Here is a 21488-nt window from a genome sequence, read left to right as displayed (position 1 = left end):
TGGTGACCTTTTCCATTTGGAGCCTGTGACAACAGCCTTTTAACCACGGTGACTCACCTGGGGTGTATTCACACCATCCTGACATTAAAACCTTTGCCAGGAAATTTCCAGACTGCAGTCCTGCAATTTACCTGTGGCAATAGATATATATTCCCCCCTTTTCCCTATTTCTTCTCTAATTTTTCATTTTTTCTTCCTCTTTTCCTTCTTCTGTTCTCCTTTTCTTCTACCTTTGTTTCCCCACATATACTTCTTTCACTTCTTTGATTTCCTTTTCCCCATTTCCCCTTAAGTCCTTACACTATTTCCTTTTCCTTATCTTCACATTTCTTCACATTGCTCATTGTCCCCTTGTAGTCTTTTCTTTCCCCTTCTTGCTTTTCTTCCTTTTTTCTTCTTTCCTCTCCCCTTTGTCCTCTTTACCTTTTATCACCACTATTTTTCTCTCTCTTTTCAGGTTTTCTCCATCTTATTTTTCCACATATTTTACCCCTTTCTTCTTTCTCTTTCCATTGCCTTTCCCATTAGGTCTCATCCCATCCCTTTTCTGAAAAGACAGAGAAACTTGGAATCACTCTAAATGCTAGATCTAATACTTCCAATCTACATGATGATGGACCATATGACACCTGCTATTATTCTTCAGATCCCCTGAAAGGAACAAAGAGGGAAGGAAATATGAAGAACAGCTTTTTAGCAGTGGCCTCCTTTAAGGTTATACCAAATTGTCCTGAAGTTTGCTCTGTTTGTGTAAGAGTTTTCCACACATTCTTTTCTTGTCTCTAGATTATAAGATATGAGATAAAGAATTCCAAGAACCCTCAAAGACCATCTGACCTAATCCCCTCATTTTACAGGTAAAAAAAAAATCACCTAGTAGATAATGATGGACTGGAGTGGGGATTTTCCTGAGGCAGGAAAACCAATCAGAAGGTTTTTATAATAATCCATCATAAGATAATGAGATCCTGAACCAAGGTGAGGGGGGGAATTATCAGAGGAGAAAAAGGGGCAAATATGAGATATTATGAAGGTCAAACCAATAAGACTTGTCAATAGATAGGATATGAGATTATAAATTTGAGTGAGAATTGGAGAGTGACACTAAGGTTGAAAACCTGAATGACTAGGAGGATGGTGGTATCTTTCATTGCAATAGAAATAGGAAGAGGCAAGGAGCAAGATAATGAGTTCAGTTTTGGATATGTTGAGTTTAAAAGGTAGATGAGATGGTACAGTTGAAATGCCTAAGAATCAGCTGAGATGAGATCAAAGATTAGGAGACACATTAGGACTGGATAAGGACATCTGAGAATCCTCAAAATAGAGATGATCAGTGAATCCATAGGAGCTGATGCGATCACCAATGGAAATAGTATAGATGGTCAAAGGAAGGCTGGAAAAGAAAGGCAAAGAGCATTGGACATTACTCACCATCAGTGAATGTGACCTGAGGGGAAATCAAAGAATAGAGACTGAGAAAGACAATCTAAAAAATAAAGGGGGGACAGAGAGGCAGAGAGAGACAGACAGATAGACAGAAAGGGACAAAAAGAAATAGAGACAGAGAGAAACAAAGTAAAAGTCAGAACAAGAGACAGGCAGACTGTATCAGGTAATTCCTTGAGGCAGGGAGGTCAATTAGAAAGCTTGTCTTTATTCTCAGAAGATGATCACTTGTACTAGGAATTCCTCAATTATGCTGTGACTGGCATGACAGTAAGGCTGGGTTACATGGCAACATGAGCAAATGCCACGGGGAATTTTGTTTATGCCTAATTCAGCTAAGGAGAATCACTTATCACCTCATTTATCAGTGTCAGTGACTCTCCTAGAATCTTGAAATCAAGTATTGGTTGTATCTATAGAGACAGCCTCATGTTGCAAGAAAAAAAAAAATAATGTGATTTTGGACACCAAGAGACCAAAGCACTAGTGAAAGCTGAAGTTAGAAAGAGAAATAAGAATTATATTTCATTGCTCTGCCTCATTTTCCTTATCTGCAATATTATGCTGCCTGATTTATGCATCGACATCAGGGAGCAACCTCTTCTATAAATGTGGTTTTGCCAGATAAACTAAAATCTAAATCTGCAAGTATAACAAATTTTGGAAGATGAATTTCAACTCTGAAAGCTTTGTGTTAATTTAAATGTCAACTAGAAAGGAGGTGGTAAAGGAAAAAGAGATAGACTCTGGAATTCAAAGTTTTAAAAATGAATTTATTCTTAAATGAAATTATTTTTACATATAATTGGGGAAAGATAAAATGCTGAAAAAAAAACTGTCAACTAGGTGCAATGAAAATATTTGAAATTCCCAAACTTGCCTGTTATTTTAGGATTATAGGAGCATAGATTTTGAGCTGGAAGGAACCTTAGAGATTCCCAGACTCCTGATTTTACAAGTGAAGGGACTGAGGCAAAAAGATATCAAGATCCAATGCATAAATCTCTGACCTTGTAGAACTTCCCATTTATGTGGGATAAATGACATATGCATAAGAACTTTAATAAAAATAATAGATAACAAATTCCTGAGAGAAGGGTATGCTACCTGCTCCACTGGGTCTATGGAAAAAGAGTTTATTGTTACCTGTAAGGATCTAGAAGACCAAGGATAATGATTCTCAGAAAGCTTCTCTCCTTCCCATTCAATTCAAACATTCTGACTTTACATCCAGGACTTTAACTTTAACCCTAGATAGCAGATAATGGCTTGGAGGTTGGAATAGCTCCTTTGGACCAATGTTTTGGGAATTAAATATAAATTCCTGAAAAAACTGAACCAGGTTACTTTTTTAAAAAAATACTAGGCTATTAAAGCTTATATATCTAATACATTTTATCATGTGTACATACATATATGTATATTTTATATATGGATGTATATATATATGTGTGTGTGTGTGTGTGTGTGTGTGTGTGTATCTATCTATCTATACATTCTTCCATCTGTCTATATGTGTACAGAGAGACAGAGAGAGACAGAAAGAGAGATACACATAGAGACAGGGAGATAAAGAGAGACAGAGACATGGAGAGAGAATGAACATGAGTGCTAAGTGGCTTTATGGATAGAGTGCTGGGCCTGAAATCAGAAGACTTATCTCCTGAGTTCATACATGGTCTCAGACTTATTCTAGCTGCATGACCTGGGAAAGTCACTTAACCCTAATTTGACTCAGTTTCTCCATCGATAAAATGACCTGAAGAAGGAAATGGCAAACCACTCCAGTATCCTTGCCAAGAAAACCCCAAATGGGGTCAAGAAGAGTTGAATATTACATTAAAAAGCAACAAAAATACAAAGGGGAAGATTGAACTCAGATCTTCAAGTACAAAGAGTCTTGTAAATCCAAAAGTATTTTTAGCCTTTCTTAATAGGAAAGCTAATTTATAAATCCAAAATATTCTTAGAGAACAGAAGAGAATTCTTCATTAATATCTTTGAGCAGAATGCCTGAATGATGTAAACAAAGGATGTTTTGAAAATAAAACTTAAAAAACATTCAAGCAATCCAGATGGGTTAAAATTCTACTTGACTCTAGGCCAGTATTATTTCCCTGATAGAATAGCCCCTGCCTGAGAAGGGCTGCCTGCTGCAAAGTAACTGGGGAGTTTAGTGTGATAAAAGCCAGCTTGGAAAGAAGCCCAACAGTCTTGCATTCCTCTGTAGATTTTCCCATTTCCTTAGACCAAAGATCATGAAAGGAAGAAGAGAGAAATCATTATTTGAAACTGAGGCAAGAGTTTTAGAGCCATAAATTAAGTTAATGCGGACTCACTCGAGGCTGGCTAGAGGAAAATTTGCTCTTGGTACTTGGCAGATGGAAACATTAACAGGATGTTTATTGGATTTTAGTTGTTTTTTTTTTTTCCCTGAGTTTCAGCCCCCTCTCTTTCTTTCCTCCTTAAAATGACTGTTAGAACATGATACCCATTGGGGTCCTACATTTAGGATTCTCAAATACTCTCTTTAGCATTTCAGAACAAGTTTTATATCAGAAATGCAGCTGGAGTTAACTCAGAAAAGCCCTCTCTTCACCAACTCAGTCCTCTCTAGATGGTACATTCAGTACCAATGGAGAAACCAGGTCTCCTGACTGTAGGCTAGGAGGCCTTGTAAATTGAATTATTATATTAAAAAAAACTTTGCAAATTCAAAAAACTAAGGATGAAAAGGCATCAGGTGGCAGGAATCCTTCAAATTTAGGAAAGGCCAATCAATAGGAGAATCACACTGGTAAGTTAAAGGCATATGTGATCTTTTTTGTTTCTTCTGTCCTTGACGAAAACAAAAAAAAGAATCCAGATACACTCGGAGTCCTGAGAGTTCAGGGACCCACCCAGAGGTGCAAAGAAGATGACCTTTTTGAAGATGAATGGAAAACAATCCTAGACAAGCTTCTGCTTCCATCTGAAAAGAAAGCCAAAGGCAGAGTCTTGAACTCCATGTGAATCCTAGTTGAATTGTACAGAATCCTGAGGGATTCATTAATAAGATGAAAGCAGAAGAAGCTAGAGAAAAATGTCAGTCACCTATTTACTTATGATAGTTGGGAGCCATATATGGGGAAGGAGTAGAGAGAGCTAGCAAATCTGGTCAGGGATCCTGGAGCTGAGGGCAAGTCACAGGAAAGCTAAAAGAAGTTTATGGTGAGTTGGATTTTTAAAAAAGTATTCTCTTCAAATTCAAAGATAGAACTAGATTATGTGATAATTGACAATCTCTGAAATAAGTAAGGTTTTAAAATGTGATTATTTGGTTAGTTTTTCAGTCATATCCATTTTGTTGCTCTTTGGAGTTTTCTTGGCAGAGATACTGGAATGGTTTGCAATTTCCTTTTCCAGCTGATTTTTACAGATGAGGAAACTGCAGCAAATAGGGATAAGTGACTTGCCCAGGGTCTCACAGCTAGTAATATTTGAGCTCAGATTTAGACTTACTGACTCCAAGCCCAGCACTCTATACATTGTGCTACTTAACTGCCTTAGTATTCCATTACATCTGCATTTATGTCTTATATAAATATAGTTTTCTTTTGTATTTATATTTTGTTTGGATTAATAGAAAGGGGGAGCACAGGTATAGATAGAAAAGGAAATTATCAATTCTGACTGTTAACCACACCTAGCAGTTAACAAAAGCCTTGTTCCTTAAGGTATTATATAAAAGAAAGAGCTCTTGGTTGTAATAGAAAAAGGATCTGGGACCAATTGTTCAGTTATTCATTATTTCTGCGGCTTTGGGCAATCTTCACTAATTTAAGACATATTTATTAAACCACTACTGTGAATTAAAAAAAAAAAAAAGCAGGTTCTGCCCTCGAGAACCTTACATTTTACTGATGGGATATAACAAATAAACATATGCTCAGAAATCTGAGGAGGAAAAAAAATATTAAAATGAGTAAGAAATGAGAAAAGAACCTACATGTGTAAAAAATATTTATAGCAGCCTTTTCATTGACAATATATTGGAAATTGAGGATATGCTCATCAAATGGGGAATGGCTGAAAAAAATTGTGGTATATTACTGTAACAGAATACTATGGTGCAATAAGAAATGACAAACAGGCAGGATTCAGAAAATTCGAGCTAATGAGAAGTAAAATGAGAAGAACCAAGAAAACATTGTACATAAAATCAGCAACATTATTATGTGATATTCAACCGTAATTGATTCAGCTCTCCTCTGCAATACAATGATCCAAAGTACAAGTACAAAAGCCTCACAAAAAAATGATATCCATAACCAGAACTGATTGACTCAGAGTTTAGACTGAAGCATTTTTTAAAAATTTACTTTATTCTGTCTTTTTCTTTCTTTTGATCAGTTTCTTCTATCACAACTGTGACTAACATGAAAATACATTTTACATGATAGCACATGTAAAGCTATATCAAACTGCCTATCATTCTCAAGAGGGAGAGGAGAGATGGAATGAAGAAAAAACTTTGGAACTCAAAATCTCATAAAAATGAATACTAAAAATGTTCTTGACATGTGCTTGGGAGAAGGGAGAATAAAATATTCTTTTTTTAAAGAAGGTAACATTCTGCTGGGAGAATGGAAAGAGTGAGGCATATAATATATATATGGAGAGACAAGACCTATGATTTCATTAATATAATAAACTCCCAGTGAAGAAAAAATAAAAATGAGTAGGATTATAAATGAAAGACCACAAGCTGAAGCTTAGAGGAAAGTAGAGAGAATCTAAGAGGTGAGTGTAATGAAGGAGAGCATTCAAGGCAAGCTGACCCTGCAAAGACATGTTGGTGCAAGATGAAATGGGGAGCCCAGGAAAATGCAAACATACCCACTGTATTTAAACACAGATTGCAGGAAGAGGAACATTATGAAATATGTTTTCAAAAGTTGGGCTGTTTTTTTAATTAACTGATGTTAATATTCAGATACTTTTTGTATCCTGTTGCTGAATTTTTTTTTTTGCATTTCAGTACATCAAGTTACAATAAAGTTATTATATAACTTTATTATATATTATATAGGGAAAAAAGATGGACTGGAGCGATATTGTGAAGGGTTAAATGTTAGATGGGGGATTTTGCACTTTATTCTTTTGTTGTCATTTATCCTTTATAAATCCAGTGAACTTTTATCTACTTTAATAATTCTATATTTAACTTTTTTTTCCTAAATCTCTCTTCCATTGGATTTTATAGCACTGTCATTCTTTCTCTACCCTTCAAACTAATCATTCATTTTCTCTTGGATCAAGGTTCAATATGTACAGCTATGGTTGATCAGACCAATATGAGCTTGGAAGACTTTTCCACAGCTGGATTACAGATAGTCCTTATGAACATTTGGGGTGAAGATGGTTCTAGATTTGTTCATCTTGAATTTCTCTTGAGCTCCTAGGATTCTGCTTTGCTCAGACCACAACACTTTCTTTGATGAAGGCACACCATGCTGGACAGTCCTGTGCCATTGCCTCCCATCTCTCACAATTGATACTAACATTTTTCAGAGAGACCTTGAAAGTGTCCTTATTAATTGCTTCTTCTGACTTCCATGTGAGCACTTGCCTCCTATGAGTTCTCCAAAAAATAGTCTTATAGTTAAATGTATGTTTAGCATTCAGAGCAATGTGGTTAGCCCATCAGAATGGTATTATCTACAGTAGAATTTGAATTTTTGGCAGTTCAGCTCCAGAGAGGCCTTCAGTATATTTTATCCTAGAGGCAATAGGAGGCTATTGAAGTTGACATAGATTTGGTTTCTAGGAAGACAATTTTGTAAATTGTGTAGAAGGTAGATTAGAGATGGAGATCTAGAAGCTTGCAGTCCAATTAAGAGGTAGCCACTTAAGGAAAAAAGACTGGAGTTGAGTTTTTTGAGATGCTGTGTGATGTGATTGACAAAACACTAGAGCTGGGGTCAACTAGACTTGAATTCAAATCCAGCATCATGTGCTTACTGGTCATATGTCTCTGGGTAAGTCATTTAGGCCTGTTTGCCTCATTTTCTCACCTGTAAAATGAGAATAATAACAATATCTACCTCCTAGGACCATTATAAGGATAAAATAAGATTATGTAATCTTATTTTATTTTAACGTATTTTGAAGGCTTACAATGATATATATATATATGTGTGTGTGTGTATATATATATACACACACATATATATGCTAGATCATGTTATCATCATCATCATCATCATTATTAAAATGGAATGGATTGGGATATGCTAAGGCAATTGATGTCCTTTCCCAGGATTCCTAGGATTATATGATAATGGCCCAATCAACACTATCAAGTTGGAGGCTGCTGCTCTTATTACACACACACAGATACACACACACACACACACACACAAGAGTCAATAATAGCCTCTAGGGTGTTGACTTTATAAAGTCAGGTCGATAAAGTCATGAAAACCACAATGATCCAGTGCTTGGGTGGCATACACAAAATAATTTTCAGATAAGTTAGAAAAGCACAGTTTGAAGGCCCATCACCCATGAACTAAGTTGTAGTTAGATATGTTGTAGGGGGAAGATAGAAGGGAGAATGGAGGGTTAGAATTACATATAGGGGAAAGAACACCCATAAAAATACTGCTTTTGAATCCTGTAAGGATTCCTTCCTACTATTTTCCTTCTTCTAGATATTTGTTGGAATCAACAGTCACACCCATACCCATTCCAGGAATGGATTTTCTTTTGTAAAATTTAGTAAATGGCAAAGTGACATTGTTCCATTTTCTTCATTATAATGTTAACTAACATTCTGGCCACCATTCCTCTAAGTACTTGATGGTTATTAAAGTCCTTTAACCCCTAGTACATTATTCAGATTTCCTTTTTACAAATGAGGAAAGTGAGATTCAGAGAGGTAGTAATTTGCCCAAAATCAAATGGAAAGAAAAAATGCATAACTAAGTTATTTGTTATCTCTCTATATAATATTCTTTCTAGGACTCAATTGTTAAAATATCATGGAGTTACAAGTAAGAGGACTTTAGTTTCCTCATATGCAAAATAAAGGGTTTGGGCCTGATGAACACTTAAGTTGCTTTCCAGCTCTATGTTGTTTGAATAATCCAGCCATAAACCAAACTATACTTACATGACAATCAGTCACCCACTTAGCAACATCTTGTTATCTTCCTTGTTGCCATGTAGGTACTACCATCTCTCAATCTACAACTTTTACTTGGAGGAGGATGAAAATAGGGTTAATAACAGTAATAATAGAAGAAGAACAATTACAAGAAGTAGCAGTAGTGGCTGCAGCAGTAATAATGGTAATAGTAATCATAACAACAACAGAAGTAGTAGTAGTAGTAGTAGTAGTAGTAGTAGTAGTAGTAGTAATACCAACAGTAGTAATAGAATAATAGCATCAGCAACAGCACCAATAATAATAGTAGTAACAGTAGCAGCAGTAGTAGTACTACTAGTAGCAATGATAATAATAGTAATAGAAGTAATAGTATTGACAGCAGTAGTGTTAGTAGTAATTACAATTCTAATAGTAACAATAGTAGTCATAGAAGAAGAAGAATAGACTGGATGAACTCCAAGTTGCTTTCTATCTCTGTTTCTCTGATCCTATGGTCATTTGAATTATCCAGACTAGATCAAACTATATTTTGCATGCCAATCAGTCATCCACTTAGCAACATCTTGTTATCTGCCTTGCTGCCAAGTAGGTATCATTATCTCTCAACCCATGCTTTCATTTGAAAGGGAGTTGCTAGTTGCAGTAATAATAGTATCTCATTTTACAGATAAAGAAACTGAGGCAAATACAGTGAAGTGACTTGTCCAGGATTTAAGACCTGAGGGTCTTCATAACTTTAGACTCTTGCTCTTTCCACTTAGCTAGCCTAGTTCTGTGATGTATAGACAGCCTTTAATAAATATTTTTTATTCATTCTGGAAATGGACAAGATTGATATGTACAAACTTAGATGGCTCCTCATCCAGAAAATAGATTTATCATGTCAGAATCCAGATGGAAATCTCAAATTGGGAAGGCTTCCTTCAGAGAAGAAGATTTTTCTGACTTATAAGGTATCTATTGAGGTTTGTCTAGCAGGCCCCTTCCAGATCTAAAAACTGATCCCCCACAGGCTTGCCTAGGCTTTCAACAACTACACATTCAGAAGTGGTACCTAGAGCCCTCTGATTAATAATCTTTATGTCCATACCTACCTAGTCCTAGCATACTCCTACTGATTTCACGGTCACCTTCCTGCTGAGCATTGTCACGCTGATTATCCACTGACAGCTCAACCTTGGAAAGTCACGGACAAATCACATTTCTTCAAAAAAAAAAAAAAAACACCCAAACCAAAAAAGTCTCAGCCCTTCTTGATGATTATTCATGGGGCCCCAGTGCCAAACTCCTAATTCAAGATATTCCATGACAGCTAAGTGATGCAATGGAAAGAAAAAGCATTGGGTCTAGAGACAGGCAAGCCTTCTTTTAAATCCACTTTTAGATATTTCCTAGCTGTGTGACTCTGGGCAAGCCATTTAACCCCTGTCTGTCTGGGTTTCTTCAAATGTTTGCTGAGAATAATAATATCCCTTCCTTCCCAGAATTGTTGAGAAGTTCAATGAGATAATATTTGAAAGTGCTTACCACAGTATCTGGCACACAATAGGTGATTAATAAATGCTTATTCTTTTCCTTTATTGTGAACTTCCAATTTCCATTTCTATGTACTATTCCCCTTTGCCCTGGCTAAAAGGGATGACTGATTTTCATCCCATGGATCTAGATTTCCATCATGTTTCCAATCCACGGTGATATGGGGCATGAGGGCACCTCTTTGGGCTCAGAGTACATACAAAAGGGTCTGAGTCCATAATAGAAAACATTCAGATATCATCCGGGACTTCCTCCTACAAAGCAGCAAGAGTCCTACTTGGCTCCCATAGCTGGGATGGGAGGTGGGGAGGGGAGAATGCTATCATGATGGCAAGGTGGAAGCTAGGGCCAGCTCTCTTTCGCTAGTCTGGCTGTTAGCAATGATGTATGAATAAGCCAAGATGACAGCTTCATTTTCATAAGTTAACTTGCGCCTGGAGTAACAAAGAGGGAGAGACAAGCGCTTAATCATAACTTGGGGCCCTGCACAGAAAACAATGACAAAGGCTTTTCCGTTAGTCATGGTGCTTTATTACCATAACTCTGAAGAAGGCGAGACAGCCAGGAGAGAATATTGAACAAGCCGCTCATTGTGGCAGCCCTTGGCATCTCCTGGAGAGGATTCCTCCCGGCTTCTGCCTCTTAATGAGATTGTAGTCAAAAGATCCATCTATATAATAGGTATTACTACAAGAAGAAGCAAGATGCTAGACTGGAAAGGACAGGGATTAACGTGTCACCTCTGAGAACTGCCATAGAGTCTGTATATGTCAGCCACCATCTTTGCCGTAGAACATAAGTTCTTTGAGGGTAGGAAATGTTTTTATTTTTGTTTTCTTTATGTTCCCATCACTTAGCATAGTGCCTAGCAAAAGTGGTTCATTAATGTAGATTGATTGATTGCTAAATACTTGATGTCCGCCCTGCTCCATGCACCATAAGCTCTTTGTGCTCAGGTCCTAGACCTGACTTTGTCACTAAGTATGGTTCCTGGGACATGGTAGACAACTTAAATATTGGTTGATGTTGTCTCCCCTACTGGTACAGAGCAGGCATTTAATGAATGCCCACTGATTGATTCATTCTGAGATATAAGGGGATCTTTTTAGATTCTAGAGATATCCTGACTATGGCAGAGGATATTGGGGTTATCTCTTTAAATCTATTTCTCCATCATTCTAGTTTAAGAGACACAATGGCTGTTGACCACAACACTCTTGACCATTGGTTGGTTAGTGTCAAGTTCTGATTGTCTCTCAGTTGTAACACTTCTCTGGGAGGAGGTTTCTTTTCTCTGTGAATCTTTTTCTCTGTCCTCTTCACTTGTGAATCCACAGGACGTCTTCTCCTTGACCCAATCTAGAACTCCTCCTCCAGGCCGCAGTCCCAACTCTGGCCCAGACTCGACTCCCTCCTTACTCAATGGAGTCTTCTTTTATCCTCCCAGAGAATGGGCATGTGAGAACACAAGGGCTTGTGGGAAAATTACTTCTACCAATGAACTTGCTCCTTTTAAACATGCAAGCTCCTCCCCAGAAGTACAAAGGGGTAAAACTCCCCTTAAAGGCCAGAACCAAAAGGTGTGGACTAGAGAACTGTTAAGTACCAACTTAGCACTTAGTAAGAACCTATCATCTCATTATCTCATTAGCACTTAGTAAGAACCTAACAGGTTAGCTCATGGTTTTTGTGATTCGTCAAGACCTTCAAATTATTTTCTTCATGGGAACTATTTTCTTGGGATGTCTTTCTCATTCTGTTTTTTTTGTAATTGTTCATTTTAAAACTGTTGATATCACAGTATAAATTGTTTTTCCCATTCTTCCTTCTGAATTAATTCATACAAATCTTCCCAGATCTCTCTGAAATGGAGTCCAAATCCCATCTAGTGTGCTAGCAATTGGACTTGGAGTCAAGAGAATCTAGATTCAAATCTCACCTCAGATCTTTACTAGTTGTTTGAGCCTGGAAATCACTTAACTTCTCTATGCCTTGGTTTCCTTATCTACACAATAGGAAAGATGGATTCACTGGCCTCTGGGAACTTTTCTAGCTCTAAATCTACAGTTGTATACATACATATATATATATATATATATATGGGGATATGTAAACTGGATCTACCAAGATCATCTCTCTAGAGCTGGTCACAGATTTCCTAGGAAGACAGCTTAGTCTTGTTGTACTTGAAATCTTTGTTAATCCATTCCATCTGGAAATTCTTGGTCACCCATTGGGTTGTTTCACACTATAATTGGTTTGGAGTGTGTGTATATGTATTTGTGTCTGTGTGTTGCTGTGTTTAAGAAAGAGAATAAGGAAAGGAAGGAGAGAAACAGAGACAGAAATAGGGAGACAGAAAGAGAAGGGGAAAGAAGGAAGGAGAGAGGGACACTGAGATGGGGGGGAGGGAGGGAGAGGAAGCTTATGAAAGTGATCAGATAAAATCAGATACAATGGATGGAGTATTTTCTTTCTGTGCCTCTAATTTATGCATTTGTGCTGGGATAATGATTTAGCTCCAGGCTCAATAAATTGATCAAATAAATTACACCAACCTCACATACCATCATTTCACTGAGCTGTCATTGAGCTGAAGAGATGCTATATCACATGGTATAGCATTCCAGGATGAAGGTGGGAGGATGGTACTGCTCCATTTGCATTCATTGGATCAAGGACTTCAGATTGCTCCCAGCTCCTTTCCTGTGCTTTCTACTCTTCCCTATTCACAGAATTCATTTCTTGATCTTCTTGGTTGCACCATCTTTATAATCGTCCAGGTTTATAACTTTAAAGTCATTTCAAGTTTTTGCCTCGCCGTTCATCTCATGCCCAAATCTTAGTGACGTATTAAATCTCCCTCTTCTGCATCTCATTCATCTGCCCCTTTCTTTCCATCCACACAGACATAATCTCAATCAAGGTCTCCATCATTATTGCATGGATCATTGTAGCATCTTCCTAATTGGTCTCCCAGAATTATGAATATCTTCTTTCCAATCCATCTACCAATCAGCTAATAAGTTTATATTCTTGAAGCATGGGACTATGTCACTCTTGTTTAAAAATTTTGAGGGACTCTCTATAGCTTTGGTGATAAAAGACAAATTCTTGTTATCATCACAGAACCAGCCACTCATAGTAAGGCTTCACGTTACCTTTCTAGGCCTGTTTCAGCTCTATATCCTAGTTCTGTTTACTAGACCCATACAAGTCATTCTGTCTCCCATCTCTGCTTTTGCACAGTCTGCCATGCCTTGAATGTTGTCCCACCTCACCTTCATCTCTTGAAAGGATGAACTTCTTTTAACACTTCCGCCCCAGGTCACTTTCCATACAAGTATTGTCATGATGACTTCAATCTGTGCTCTCTCCTCCTACCCAAGTTATTCCATAGGCACAGTACATTTACTTACCTTTATTCCTGTTATTTCTTCCCAATTTGAGTACAAGTTTCTCAAAGAATATTACTATGTCTTGTTTGTCTTTGTATGTCAATCACATAGCACAGTGTTTTACATATGATATTATTGAATAATTATTGAATGAACAAATGGACAGTGATGGTAACCCCATGGGTCCTGGAAGAGATGGTTATCTTAGATTGTAGAAGAATAGATATGCATTTAAGGCTATGTAGCATAAAAGAAAAGATGCTAACTTGATGTCAAGAGATGGGTTGGAGTACATAATATCATGAACTAGGGGTTATAAAAGACCTCAGATATAGATAATTTATTTTATTTTTTAAGAATGGGGAAACTGAGGCTCTGAGAGTAAAGTTATATTGTGTGTTGTGTGACTTACCCCTAGATAGTAAGTATCAAAAATGAGATTCAAATCCTGATTCAAAGCCATAGTACAGAGAACACCTAATCTATAGCCAGAAATTCTTTTTACTGAGTTCAAATCTGGCCTCAGACATTTCCTACCTATGAGACCCTTGGAAAGTCACTTAACACAATTCAGTTTCTTCATCTTTAAAATGAGAAGAAAATGGAACTACTCTTGTGTCTTTGCCAAGAAAACCCCAAATTGGATCATGAAGAGTTGAATACAATTGAAATGACTGGACAAGAAAAACATCCCATGACTCTGGGACAATGGAGAACATTGGCACACACATAAAAGGGGAAAGGAGAAAAATAAACAAATAATATGCATATATATACATGTATATATGTATGTGTGTATACATATATATGTATATATGTATATATATATATATATATAGAGAGAGAGAGAGAGACAGAGACAGAGAGAGAGACAGAGACAGAGAGACAGAGAGAGAGAGAGACAGAGAGAGAAAGAGAGAGAGAGAGACAGAGAGAGAGAGACAGAGAGAGAGAGACAGAGAGAGAGACAGAGAGAGACAGAGAGAGACAGAGAGAGAGACAGAGAGAGAGAGACAGAGAGAGAGAGAGAGAGAAATATCTACAAATAAACCTCTCTCTCTTTCTTCTCTCTCATTGGAACCAATGCCAATATGGATTTGGATTTATTATGTGACACATTTTTATATTCAGACCTCCTGGTCTTCATTTTCCTCATCTGTATAATTAAAGACCTTGACTAGGGTCTCTTATCTTCTTTCCTCTCTGAATTTATGATCTGATGATCCCATCATTCCCATCCTATCGCTTTTTCTACAATGTATGATGACACTTCTCGCAGTCATGAAGAAGTCTCTTCCTTTCCATAAGCCTTAGTTTCCTTGTCTCTAAATGCTGATAAGATACTTTCTCTCCCTGCTTCAGGGGGTGTTAGGAAATTAAAAAACAAAAACAAACAAACAAAAAAACCCTGCAGATTGTCACAAAAATGGACCCTATAATTGTTATGCATTAAAATCTCATCTCACTGTCCAAAGATTGTCTTGGTTTATGAAAATGAGATACTGGAGGGCAGGGGGACTTTGTAGTTTCAAAGCACTTGAAGAGATTGAGCTAGTGTTGCTTGCTGTTGTTGTATGGTCTGCACCTGTAATTTCATCAAATGAGGAAGTATGCCATGGGACCCCTTTTCCACATCTTAGAGTTATAAAGAATGGCCTTTGGCTTTAGAAATGATGTGATATACTCACTCGTGGCTCACACAGAGAATAGGATTCATTTTTGTTGTTGGGTAATTTTATTCTTCATATAACCGACCCCTTTTGAAATTTTCTTGGCAAAGATACTGGAATAATTTGCCATTTCCTTCTCATTTTAAAGATGAAGAAATTGAGGTAAATAGGGGTAAGTGACTTGCTCAGGGTCACATAGCTATTAAGTGTCTGAGGCCAGATTTAAACTAATCAGATATTCTATCCAGTCTACCCTGTACCACCTAACTGCCTATAGATTTTATGATAGGATTTAAATCCAGTTCTTTCTGACACTGAAACCAGCTATACCTCTACTACCTTATATATTTGTTATTGTTGTTATTGTTATTTTCCTAATCTCCCCTTTGCTAATATTTTTCCATTCTTCTTACTTATAGGTCAACAGGTTTTGGGCTTGGTGGAGAACCAGAGTGATTGGTACTTGGGAAACCTATGGAAAAATCACCGACCGTGGCCTGCCCTTGGGAGGGGCTACAACACAGGTAGGTCCCAAGATTATCAAGATATTCACAGAGCATGACTTAAAAGTTTATTTTGAATCTCTCATTATCATGATCCTGCAGTCCAGACACTGTTATTGAGTTTGAAGCTAGCTTGGACATTCAAAATTGTCTATTCCAACTGTTTCATTTTTTACTTCTGAAAAAAATTGAAGCCCAGAGGCAGAAGGATCTTTATAGTGTCATTGAATTATATAATTAGAGGGAAAAGGAGTATTATAGACCATCTAGGTGAACCACTTTATTTTCCTGATTTAAAAAAAAAAACAGACAGAAAGAGAGACTTTATGTGATTATTGTGTCATAGATTTAGCTTTATAGCCATGATTTTATGATTCTCATATATATATATATATATATATATATATATATATAATTATTAAAAAACACAATACCTTGTTCAAAGTAGGTGCTGAATAAATGCATGTTGGATTAGAAGGAATTGAAATGGATGACTGATGACAGACTCTACTTTGAACTCCTAACCTCAGCCCCTATTCAGCCCTTGATCTATCCATCCTCCCAAAAGGCATTCTGAATTCACCCAAGAAAGGAAAGGCGTCACCACGTGGCACTCTAGATGGCAAATTCACTTTTCTTTGATAGATGAGATTACAACATGATGTGAGTCTGAAAGAAAACCAGAGCCAGATTCATCTTCAAGGTGAATGCATGTACTCCAGAAGTATATGAGTTTATCTCACTGTACTGAATGAGTTAGGTTGGTCACAAGGTAGAGTGGCTAGAACAACACAGTTGGAAAGCAGGAAGACTTGAATCCATATACCAATTTTAATACATAATAACCATGTGATCTTGAGCAAGTAGCTTAACCTTCTATCTATGGCTTCTAATGTATCAAATGGGTGCATTTCTAAGGTCCCTTCTAGCCCTAATTCTATAGTGCTATGAGCCTGTTTTATTTCTGAAAAATTGTGTACTAATTGTATCTATGCTGTACAAATCATATTAAGAGTGATATCCATTTAAAGGGATTTCCATAATTCCTTTTTAAAGCAAATTTATTCCCTTAGTTATTTTTTTGCTTGTTTTTCTCTTTTTCCTGAAATGAACTGTTTCATAAAGCAGGAGGCACCCACCTTTTTTTGCTAGGGAGTGATGAGAAACCTAGAATGAACCTTAGAAGAAACATTTATTTTCTTTCTTCAGCAGCAAATAGTAGCAGAAAATGTCAGATAAAGATATACTGCCTTGCCTCCAGGACAACAACATTGGGGTCAGAGCTGTCCTCTTAAAACAAAACCAAAAAAAAAAAAAATTGGGGCATCAATTCAGTTCACCAGGAGGTAGAAAAGGATGCAGTGTAAGTGGCAATTTATTGTATCTGATGAGACACCCTTCCCTCCCACAGTGGGAGGAAAATGCAAGGAAGGTATCAGGTGGGAGACATAGGCACATACCCCTGCATCTAAATTACCTCTGCTGTACACTTGATATGCCATCGTGCCTGAGTTACTTTCCTCTCTACCGATAACAAACGGGCAGAGCAGATGGCAGAAGCTCTTTTTAAAGTGATGTGTCCATTTGAATAACCCGGTGACACTGAGTAGTCATTACAAGGGGATTTATGCTGCCTCAAAAGGGATTGGGTTTGATGAAGGGGATTTGTTATTAGAGAAAAGAATAGGGCTGGACTTCTTGAGACGAGACAGCCTAGGCTGTAGATTCTCATGGACAGTTTGGAAATCATTCTTCATATTCTGCAGAACCACCTCAGTTACCTGCAAAGTCTAACCACATGACTTCCTCCTTGTCACCAAGGGGTATCAACAAAGGTGCTTGGTTATAGTGAAGAAAAAACCAGATGTGAGTTCACTTTCATGACCTATTTCTACTGTTGTACTATTTGCATGACCTTAGGCAGGCCACTTAATTTCCATTAAACCTCAATTTCCTCAAGTACAAGTAGGGAAAACAGTAATTACAGAACTGATCTCAGAGAATTCCTACATGAATCAAATAAAATATATATGAAATATTTTGTAGCCTTAAAGGGATACATATATGTTTATGTATAGGTACAACTTCCCATGTGTCTCGGTACTCATAATATTCTTCATTTCTTATGAAGGAGACTCTTTCTCTCTAAATCCAATACTTTCTACGCTGTCCAGAATATTTTATTTTAGTGAATTCTGAGATTCAATCTTGAGAGGATGTGCTGTGATGGATAATATTCTATTGCATTTGTGTATCCCAGTTTATGTGGCCATTCCCTAATCTATAGACATCTAATTGATTTCTAGTTCTTTTCCACCATGAAAAGTGCTGATAAAAACAATTTGTTACATTCGGGGCCTTTTATTTTATCTTTGACTCTCCCTGGTGAGAGAAATCTTTGGGACAAAGGTTGGTACTTGGAATCACTTTCCTCACCTAATTCCAAATTGCTTTCTAGAATGGAGGGACCCTTTCACCCATCAACAATTCTTTCGTGTACCTTCCTTTCCACATCCCATCCTTTGCCACCTATACCAGTTACCTGTACATGAGGTGAAACCTCAAGTTGTTTTAGTTTGTATTATCTCATTAATGGTGATTTGAAGCAATCTTTCCAATGTCTTCTAATAGTCTGCAGTTCTGTTGAGAATTGTATATTCATATCCTTTGACTGCTTATCTATTGGGGAATAGCTTTCAAAGGGCTATGGAAATAAGTTATTGTTACTATTACCTACCTGTCAGGGTCATTCTGGGAATCAAGTGGAATAATGTATACCAAATGCTTTGGAAACCATAAAGCCTGACATGAATGTGCACTGCTATTATTTTATGATTTTAGGTTTTAGCACTTGAAAAAGGCCTTAAGTAGAGCCTACATTTTACAGAAGAGGAAACTGAGATTCTCAGTTTCTTCAAGGTGATTCCTTGTAGCAGAGCTAAAAATTGAACCCTGGTCATGTCTCTAAATTCAATGCTCTTTCTGCTTCTCTGACCATGTTATTTGGTTGGAATATAAGATTCAATCAGGAGAGAATATGATGTGATTGACAAGAGTCTTCCAGATACAACCACCAAACTTCCAGACTGCCAGCAGAATTCCTCAGAAGTCAACAAGAAGACAGACTCCATTTTTGACACTAGGGGAATGAGAAAAGTTAGATGACTCAGCTCATCTGGACAAAAATCAAGTCACCAGGAGCGTCATCCTCTGGACTAACTCAGATTAAGGGTCTTCAAAATTTTACTTATATTGTGGGGTAGACTGTTATTACTGGCTTGTCTGGAAAAATCTGCTTGGATTCCTACAAGAGAGAAAATCCAGTGATAAATAAAAATGGGGGGTAGGGTAACAGTAGCACTTACCTCACAAAGTAATATTTATGAAGGACTTAACCTGGTACATACTAAGTGCTATATCAATGTTAACTGTTATTATTATTATTATTATTAAGAAAGTTAATAACTAGGTGGTGCTGTAATATACAGAGCACTAGTCCTGGAGTCATGAAGACTCATCTTCATAAGTTCAAATTCAGCCTCAGATACTTACTAGATGTTTGACCCTGGGAAAGTCACTTAACCCTATTTGCCTCAGTTACCTCATCTGTTAAAAAACAAACAAACAAAAAAAAAAACAATGATCTGGAGAAGGAAATGGCAAACAACTCCAGTACCTTTGCCAAGAAAATCCCAATTGTGTTCATGAGAGTTCAAAATATGGAATCCTGAGATGAGACCTAGATTCAAATTTCAGTTCTATGACCATAGGCAAATGATTTAATCTCATTGGCCCAGTTTCCTCATCTTTAATATAAGTGGATTTCACAAGAACAGGCTTTTCAACTTGGAGCCCATGAACTTCAAAAAAATCAATAGGATAGTTTCACTTATAATCTTATATATTTATTTCAGCCATTTAAAAACATGATTCTGAGATGGAGTCCTAAGCTTTACCATACTGCCAAAAATGCAGGACACACATGAAAAAAGTCTAAGAACACCCGGGTGAGGTGATTTTCAAGATATCATGAGCTCTAGGTCTCTCCATGTCTTACTCACTCCCCTTCCTAACCTCAAACCAAGAATGAACTCCAAGATCCTAGAGTTCAGATTCTTTATTGGACTGGCCTATATCTTTTTATCATTGTTCACACCATACAGATATGCCATATGAGAGAAATGATTTAGTACCTACTATGTGCCAGACCTCGTTTTTAAAATCTTTTTATTGAAGGCTTTTTTTTTTAATTTTCAAAGCATATGCAAGGATAATTTTTCAAGACTTACCCTTGAAAAATCTTGTGTTCCAATTTTACCCCCTTCTCCCCACCCCCACTCATATGGCATGTAATCCAATATATGTTAAACATGATAAAAATATATATTAAATCCAATATATGCATGCATATTTTATCTTGCTGCATAGGAAAAATCAAATCAAAAAGGGAAAAAAATGAGAACGAAAACAAAATGCAGGCAAACAACAAAAAGAGTGAAAATATTATGTTGTGATCCACACTCAATTCCCACAATCCTCTCTCTGGGGGTAGATGGCTCTTTTCATCACAAGATCTTTGGAATTGGCCTGAATCACCTAATTGTTGATGAGAGCCAAGTCCATCAGAATTGATCACTGTATAATCTTCTTGTTGCCATATATAATGATCTCCTGGTTCTGCTCATTTCACTCAGCATCAGATCATGTAAGTCTCTGCAAGCCTCTCTGAAATCATGCTGCTGATCCTTTCTTACAGAGCAATAATATTCCATAACATTCATATACCACAATTTATTCAGCCGTTTCCCAACTAATGGGACATCCATTCAGTTTCCAGTTTCTTGCCACTACAAAAAGGGCTGCCACAAACATTTTTGCACATATGGGTCCCTATCCTTCCTTTAAGATCTCTTTGGGTCAAAGGGTATACACAGTTAGATACCCCTTTGGGCATACTTCCAAAATGCTTTCCAATATGGTTGGATCTGCTCACGATTCCATCAATAATGTATTTGTGTCCCCGTTTTCCCACCTCCTCTCCAACATTCATCATTATCTTTTTTTAACATAAAAAATTAATAAAATTTGATTTAAATTTTGGGTTCTAAATTCTCTTCCTTTCACCCTCTCTCCTTCTGGATAAAGCAAGCATTTTTATATTGACTTTACATATATCATTATCTTTTCCTGATATCTTAGACAATCTGAGAGGTGTGTAGTGGTATCTCAGAATTGCCTTAATTTGCATTTCTTTGATCAATAGTGATTTGGAGCACCTTTTCATATGATTAGAAATGGTTTCAATTTCTTCATCTGAAAATTGTCTGTTCATATCCTTTGACCATTTATCATTTGGAGAATGTGGGCCAGACCTTGTGTCAGTGATACAAAAACAAAATAAATAGCCCTCACCCTCAATGAACTTCAATTTTACTGGGAAGAAACAAGAAGCACACAGTAGATGAAAAATAAAATATATTCAAAGTAAAAGCAAAAAGATCTAACAATAAAGGACAGGATGATAAAAGGCTTCCTGGAAGAGGTAGCCTTTGCATTGATTCTTGGAAAAAAGTAAAGACTCTATGAAGTAAGATTCAGGAGGATAAGGTCACAAACTCTGGCACAGCCTGTTCTCATGTTCAAAGCTTAATTGCTTTGATTATGGTATTTGAACTGTTACTAATGAGTATTTATGGAGAATCTAGTATGTGCTGGGCAATGCAAAGAATGAAAACATCTTACATTTGGGAGGTATTTTAGAAATCATTTAATTTTTAAT

At 36.9% G+C, this 21488-nt stretch overlaps 1 protein-coding gene across 4 annotated transcripts in view; it reads left to right on the top strand.

Annotated features, from left to right (window-relative positions):
• Positions 1 to 21488, top strand: part of LARGE1 (LARGE xylosyl- and glucuronyltransferase 1) — a 577873-nt gene that overhangs the window by 433665 nt on the left and 122720 nt on the right. For all 4 annotated transcript variants that reach the window (XM_074271517.1, XM_074271515.1, XM_074271516.1 and 1 more), the window contains one exon: positions 15626 to 15730. In XM_074271517.1, the coding sequence (XP_074127618.1) occupies positions 15626 to 15730 (105 nt within the window). The remainder of the gene's footprint in view (positions 1 to 15625; positions 15731 to 21488) is intronic.

The sequence above is a fragment of the Sminthopsis crassicaudata genome, chromosome 5, assembly GCF_048593235.1.
Source record: "Sminthopsis crassicaudata isolate SCR6 chromosome 5, ASM4859323v1, whole genome shotgun sequence".
Taxonomy (NCBI): domain Eukaryota; kingdom Metazoa; phylum Chordata; class Mammalia; order Dasyuromorphia; family Dasyuridae; genus Sminthopsis; species Sminthopsis crassicaudata.
The sequence above is the reverse complement of the archived record's forward strand: the minus strand, read 5'-3'. Positions and strand labels throughout refer to the sequence as shown.